We start from the raw sequence: 7,741 nt of genomic DNA on the forward strand, positions 1-7,741 counted from the left end.
TATAGAGAAGATCCCTCAAAACCCTTTCCGATGATTATTTAAAAAGCAGGTTAAATGGGCCTTTTTTTCTGCACACATGACATCTGATCATGAGATTATTTCCATATTTCAGTGCCAGTGCTGACTCACACAGACCTCTCTACGATTCACCAGACTGTAATTCAGGTTCTCCCAAAATGTTAAAAGGGGTTGACTTTAGTTTGCTGCCTCCGGCTGCTTTTAGGATTATTTCCGATGAGCAGAACTGTGCTAAGGGGGCCTGCTACCTGACCTGCATGTAAATTGCTTTGCAAATCAACACCTCGTATCCCAAAGGGCTGTTAATATAATTCCTTAAAACCGTTTGTTCCATCTACGAAAAAAATCTGTGCAGAATTAAACATAGACAATAGTGTCAGAATATGAGTGAATCATATGAACCATATGAAGGTGAGTGACCTTCATATGGTTTCTGTAACCTGGAGGATATTGGACAGGCTGTGGAGGATGGAGGATTTAAACAGATTCAAACTCAAGTCTGACTACTGAATACTTTTGTATTATTTTAATTTTGCTCATTAGGCATAAATCTGACCATAATGAATAACATTTGGTCAACTTTGACAATCAGGGAGTGAACATAAAGGTCTAAAACAGGGATAATTACTGATGGATATTTTCAGAGGCCTACTGTTTCAGAGGCCTTGAGAAAGATATGTGTGAGAAAGACAAGCTATGAACAGGGGTACAGAATAGCGATGATATGAGTTATAACTGTAGAGATGAGACCAAAGTTTTGGTTTTCTTCCTGGTAATTACAATATAATACAATTAGCTTGGGTTATGCTGAAAACAAGCAGCAATAAAGGCTGCTGCTGTACTAGGCTTGTATTAGTCGATCTCCTCAAATGAAAAACTTCAGCATAGCATTATTAATTCTGTCAACCACACAATTGCTGCAGACTTTTTGGTGGCACATCCATGACACAAGTGTCCCGTTCCACCACATCACAAGGAACTCTACTGGACTGGGATCTGGTGACTGTACAGTGAACTCCTTGAGATGATTAGAGCTTTACCAACTGGTATGATATCCTGCTGGAAGCAGCCCTCAGAAGATTTGATCATCAAGGAATGGTCGGCAACAATACTCAGATAGGCTGTGGGATGTAAATGATCCTCATATTCGCTTTGCTTGGCCTAAGCAAATATGTCCCACACTATTACATCATCAGCCTGATCAGTGCTTAATTTTGACCATGATCTGAATGTTGCACTAGAAATTAATTTTTAATTTTCCAACTTTGGTGAATTAGTCTGATTACAGCTATCATAGTTAGTTATCACCTATTCTTAGTTGTCAGGAGTGGGACTCGGCATGGTCTTCTGCTGCTGTAACCCATCTGCTTTAGGGTTAGATGTGTTCTGCATTCAGATATTCTTTTCTGCGTACCTTGAATTCCCGTTGCCTTCCCATTCTCCTCTGAACTCTGAAATGAGCAAGGAATTTCTACCCAAAGACCTGCTGCTCACTGGACGTATCCTCTTTTTCTCACCAGCCTCTTTAAACCTTAAAGATAGTGTGGGAAAATCCCAGATCAACCATGCTCAGTTTGAACTTCATGAGGTTGCCTTGACCATGTCTACGTGACTAAATGCTTTGAGTTGCTGCCATGCAATTGACTGATCAGATACTTGTGTTAAAGAGTGTGCCTAGCAAAACGGCTGACACACACAAGCAAACAAAATGTGCAACTGTGCGCGAAAACAGACTTACTGAGATTTACAAATGATGTCTAATTAGGTGAAAACGGTTAAATGTTTAGACAAAAATATCCTAAAGAAATTCAGAGAAACTGTAATATGTATAATAAAGTTTATTTATGCAGCACTTTTTTAAACAAAGATACAAAGTGCTTCACAGAAACAAATTAAACAGAAAGCATAAAAATGTGGAAATGAACAGAATATTAAAGACATTCATAAAAGCTCTCAGTAAAAAGAAGTTTGAAGCAGACAGAGTCAGTCAATATCTGCAGAAGTGATTATTGTATCAAAGTTATATGCATTGATCCCGACTACTATAGAGGACATGACCTCTTTAATCATTAGTGCATAATATGGCAATAAGTAGCCTAGTAATGAAATGAAAACACATTTTTTGTGCCTTATATTGTTGTGGTTAGAAGAATTTTGCCTGTTTCAAGAATGACAACGAAATATCTGAGGTAATATTGGACCTCAAGTAGACTGTGGCACTTCTCACCCTCGGGTATTTAAAGATTTGAAGGGCCAGGTCACCTAGATCAATAAAAAAACCTGGCGATGGCCATACACAGTACATACACCTGCACCTTACTATAGTGAAGTATCTCAGCGTTACGGCAGTTTGAACAAAACAGAAAATCCTGAATTTATAACTTGAAATATGAAAACTTTCCTGGAGCCCAAGTCATTAGGTTAAACACGATTCAAAAATTCAGTCCAGCAGCTTTGAAAAGTTGCATCACCAAAAGGGGTGAAAGCTGGACAGCACAAAACTGGGACTTCAATCATAAAGCTGCAGAATTGTCTTTGCACTATAACGTGGTTAATGTGACATAACAACCTCAAACTATGTGGATTTGTCTTGTGCAACGTCTCCAGATTGTTATTACACAACAGAAATCACCTCATGCTTTTCCTTTTCCTTATAAAAAGACTTTCCTGTTGTGACCTTATCAGTTACCTGTTGTTTTTTGCAATGTCCACATGCTTAGCAAAGTCATTTGCATGTACAATCTCTGCAGAATGATAAGGAAGGAATGACAAAACTTATTAAGGGAAAAAGGTCACAGCAAATATAAAGCTGCATATTATTTTATTTGTATCTAATAAAGGATCAATCAAGGCTAAACTCATTGCATCTTTTTTGAAAAACTGATGATTGTAATACAAGAATTATGATTTTAAATACTGCAGATTTTCAAATTGCCATTGGCAAATGTAACTCGGTTTGTGGACAAAAGAGCATATTTTGTGTTTCTTGGCTTATACAAAGGATAGTGTTAACACTTATGGCAGTTTTTTTTCCTCTGACAGGATTTTAAAATAATCTCAAATGCTTTTTTTCCTTCATTTGCCATTAGTTAAGACTGCAGTTAAGTCTCCATTCAGTCACTTCACTGTATTGCTGGGTTCAGATAGGTGAAGCACTGCAGAATGATCAGGAAGGAATGATATACTGTGGAAAAAGAGGCGATCTACCTCAGTAAGCTTACTGGCTCTGCAGCCACTGCACTCTCAGTTCCTCCACCTCTTTGCCGTACCAGTCATGGAGTTTGGAGAAGCAGCCGGTTCCAGGGCATACGGGGCTTTCCAGAGATGCACCTTTTCTCCGGGGAGGCACAGGCGGAGCCCTCGCTCCATCAGCTCCGTACCCAGTGACATTCGCAGGGTCCCCGGAGCTTTCCCATACCGCACAGGATGAAGCTCCCTCCACAAAGCCGTTAGCCAAGGCAGCTGGTGGTTTACTCCATGCAACTCCATTCTCCTTGGAGGGCCCAGAGATGAGCTGCAGCTCATCCTGTTGGTTCTTCTGGGCAGAGAAAGAGGCTGAAATGGGAGGGACACTTGATGATGACGATGATATGGAGGACGAGGAAGATGAAGAAGAAGATGCTCCAGACCTGGACCGTCCCATATGGTTTCGCTTTGAGGACTTGGGCCTGCCCTGCAGGTTTCCAACTCCAGCCCCAACAAAGCCACCTCCGGCAGCCTCCTGGATCTCCTCCAGCTGCCTCTCCAGCTCTTTCACCACCAGCCTCATGTAGTCAAAGCTGGCCCTTGACAGCGCTTTCACCCAGGACTCCATGGCTGCTTGGTTCTCAGCAGCCATCTTGTACACACGAGCTTTGGCGCAATCAAACTTGATGGCAAAGGCGAACTCCTCGGTCGACTCACACAGCTCCACGGTGCATCCTTCAAGAACGATGACGCCAATGGGCTCTCGGCTGTCGCGCTCTTCGAAGTAGAAGAGCATGTTACCCTTCAGGACAAACCAGCGGCGGTGATAAGCAGTGTTGCGCTCCCCCTTTTTGAACAGGAAGCCCGTCTTGTCTGGTGGTGAATCACAGGTGGCGTAGTGCGCCACGCTGCGCTCGTTCAGCTTCATCTTCTCCCCTCCTCCGTTTCAGATTTATTTACCTAAAGAATATTACAAAGTCAGAGGTCATCACAAGGTTAAATTTATCAGCTCATACTCAAAAGGTACAACAAGAACCTGCACAATGTACTTCCTGCAAACTTTAACTTGTGCTTATCTATGTTTGCTGAAAGAAAACAACCCCCCAAAAAACTTCATCACAGTGCCACACTAAATTGTGGTTCACTGACACTGTAAAGTAGTTATAATAAGTACTTCAATAACAGTCTATTTGCGTTTTTCCTTTCAGAAAAGGTCAGAGCCGTGGGGCAGGAGTTAAAAACGAGTGACTGAATGTTGCACTCTTGGGAACTTTAGAAAGGGCACATGCTCACAAAGCATGTTCTTCTTCTCCCCGCTGAGCCATCCTGCCAATGTAAACACTGTCCATTTACTTTGTTTTACCTGTCATAACACCAACAGAGTGCTGTAGCACACATAAATACTGCAACCGCCTGCAAGTGCAAGACAAATTGAAAGTCTAACTTGCACAGCATGGACAGATTAGTGCGTTACATGCTGTTTAATCACATGTTCAACTGTAAACTGGGGCTCAGATTACCTCCTGCTAATCCAATTTTACTCTTGTTAGGAAACAGAAGTAAGGCACTTTATTATCTTGATGGTAGTTAATAGCTTGTTTGTATTATAGCTTTCGCTTTTGGTAATGAAGCTATTATCTGAGGACCATGAGAGTAAGCTGGAAGGGAAACTTGTCTGGGAGGCAGTGGAAGTCATTGAGGAAGATGTGGTGGAAGATCGGGCTGGAAAAATGAAGACAGTGGAGCGTAGGAAGGTGGTGGAGCAGGAAGTCCACCTTGGTGTATTCTCTGTAGCTCCTTGATGTCAAGCAAGGCTCCTCCGAGTGTTCGAGATTCCTTAATTTTCTAGTCCTTGAAATTCTACAAATGTTTTTTATTTTCTTTTTCCTTTTTAAAATTTAAACTAGATATGTACTGCCTTAGGATACAGGGGAAACCCCACGTCGATAGTTTTCCCAAAATGGGCATCAATACCCCATCAGACAAATTCACCTTCGCACATGCTATAACTCATGTTTCTTATTTTCTTCCAACATCAGAATAAAAACAGGAGATACCAATTAAAAAGCTCAGATGTATGGGCTATTCCCTGTCAGGTTCACTGAGTATGCACTAAGTTTATTATAGTTCATTAAAAGTATAATAACTTAGATATGAAACAGTATTTTAGTTAACTGAGATATAAGTACTTTCCAAAAGTCTCTAGTCACCCCTCATGTCTTTATATATTTTGCAAGGACAATGGTAAACAGTTGCAGTGATTTATTAAAACATGCAAACGTGACAGGAAATACAGCTTATACAGTGTTGAAGACATTCAGAGCTCCTCTCTGGATGTTGGCTGCCTTTTGTTGTGTTCTTTGTTAAGATCATTGTTTCAGTAATCACTAATAATTGCTTCCATCAGACCCGTTTCCACTGATTTTCAGTTCTTCTGTAATTTGGCATTCCTTTGCCTTTTGTGTTTCCCTTCCTTAGAAAATGGCTTCTTGACTGCCATTCTTCCACTGAGACCATTTCTGATAAGGCTTCATGGAACAATAGATGGATCAACTAAAGAGCCAGATGCATCCCTCAGATCTTGTGTCAGATTTCTTTTCTGTTTCTTTGGAGCACTGTTCATCATTTTTAGATACTGTTCATCTGCCGTAGTTTTTTTTTTTTTTTTTAAACCTGCCTCTTCTTCTTTTTTCCTCCTCTTGTCCAGTTTCCTCATGTGCTTTAAGGACACACTGTATACCATGCCAAGATATGCCAGGTTTTCAGCTAATAGCTCTTTTGGAATCAACCTTTGGTGCAAGAATGTCATTTGTGTGCCTTTCAGACTGTTATCTTTGGCATTTTTCACAGATTCATCTGAGGAAATGGGAACAAATTATGTGTCTTTGGAACAGCCTGCTAGTAACAAATTTCCTGACGACACAATTTAAAATTGGTTCTTTGCCAAGTTGTAGACAGAACACTGGTTCATCCTTTGAGTCAGGTGCCTTTTTTATGCTTTAATGACTCATAGGTTAGTGTTAAGTGACCTAACAAACAAGTAAAAGACTGCCCTGAAAATGAGTGAAAAAGAGCCAAAGAAAAACTTTGAGAGACCTTCGGAAAGCCTCGACAGCCAATGCTCCCGACCACTTAAAAAAAGAAAGGAATAACAGAGGTAGCCAAGTGTTTGTAACACAGATTCTTAACTTCTTAAATCTACTCCTGACAAATAAATATGCAAGTAAGGAAAAAGTATAACTAAGAGTTTAAAACAGCTGAAATTAGACTAAAAAGAAAATAAAAACATGTCTTGCTTACTGACCGTCCAAACAAAACCCATCCCTCACTTACGTGCTTGTCTCATATCCAGCAGACATCCACCTCCGTCCTCCCATCACATCTGGAGCTCTTAACTGAACAGTCTCCCACTTCTTCTGACTTCTTCGCCCTTCTCGAGTAAATACTAAAAAAAGACCAAAGTAACGAGTTTTATTTCACGTTTATTTTACACTCAGGAAGCCGCATAAACGTCAGAATCCAAGAGGAAGCGGCCAGTTCCTCGCTCGTTTTAGACGTTAAGAGGATTATTAGCCACAAGTTTTTTCCACCGCTTCGTGTTTTTTTGGAGCGAGTGATTCAGCATCAAGGAGGGCTGACTGGTCACAAGCAGTTGACACATCAGCACTTTACAGGAATTCGTGCTGGCCTTCAGTAACACAGCGAGAGCAACACGAACGAGCGTGCTTGAAGGCACATCTCTCAGTGCCAACTAGCTTCACGCCTTTAGCCTCTTTCGTGGAAACAAACATGCATCCAACGTCTGTCCAGCCCGGAGACTGCAGACGAGCTGTTAGAGGTGGACTCTCACAAGTTAGGACAATATTATAATAACCAGCTAAGTGTTAGTATTCATTACCTGCACGTAAACAGAAAACCTCCCTCTTCTTCCAAGCGGATAGTCCCACAGTTTTTTTTTGGTTTTTTTGCTTTTCCCTTTCTCTCTTCCTCGCCTCTTTCTTTTTTCTTCTTTTTCCCCGGTCACGTGACACACTAACAGAGCGCGCGTTGTGCTCAACCCTGCCAGCTTGACAGGGCGGGGTGATCACTTTAGCTCTCGTGCCGTTCTGGTGAAACAGCCGTCATCCGGATAAGCAGTAATATAAAACAGGCGCGCCTGTCTGTGCCCTTGGAAAGGTGGCTGCTGTCTGTTCCACCTGCACAGATGGAGCATTGCTAGATATACAGGTCTGTGCAAAAGTCTCGAGTCACCTGTCATTCCTTTATATTTAGGGTTTAAATAGAGTTTGTATTTAAAAAGAAAATGTATTGAGCAATAATTCACCTGGATTTCCGAAGGTCTTTCAAAGTTCCTCTTTATGACTTTATGCCTGACCATTTTCATAGACATTTTTTTTGTTTATTGGGCCACTTAACACTGAGCTATGAATCATTCAAGCATGAAAAAGGCACCTAACTCAAGGAATTAACCAGTGTTGTGTCTACATCACAAACAACTTGGCAAAGAATCGATTTTAAATTGTCTCTCTTTAGGCAC

The 7,741-nt window shown here is 41.1% G+C and overlaps 1 protein-coding gene across 1 annotated transcript; it reads right to left on the reverse strand.

The window, feature by feature from the left end:
• Positions 1–1,869: 1,869 nt before the first annotated feature.
• Positions 1,870–7,441, reverse strand: pheta1 (PH domain containing endocytic trafficking adaptor 1). The gene is made up of 3 exons (XM_063490486.1): positions 7,103–7,441; positions 6,538–6,649; positions 1,870–4,164 (listed from the first exon to the last, which is right to left on the reverse strand). The coding sequence occupies exon 3, from the start codon at positions 4,130–4,132 to the stop codon at positions 3,236–3,238; it is 897 nt and encodes a 298-aa protein (XP_063346556.1). The 5' UTR covers positions 4,133–4,164; positions 6,538–6,649; positions 7,103–7,441; the 3' UTR covers positions 1,870–3,235.
• Between the last annotated feature and the right edge of the window lie 300 nt (positions 7,442–7,741).

Source organism: Pelmatolapia mariae, linkage group LG12 (genome assembly GCF_036321145.2).
Source record: "Pelmatolapia mariae isolate MD_Pm_ZW linkage group LG12, Pm_UMD_F_2, whole genome shotgun sequence".
Taxonomy (NCBI): Eukaryota; Metazoa; Chordata; class Actinopteri; order Cichliformes; family Cichlidae; genus Pelmatolapia; species Pelmatolapia mariae.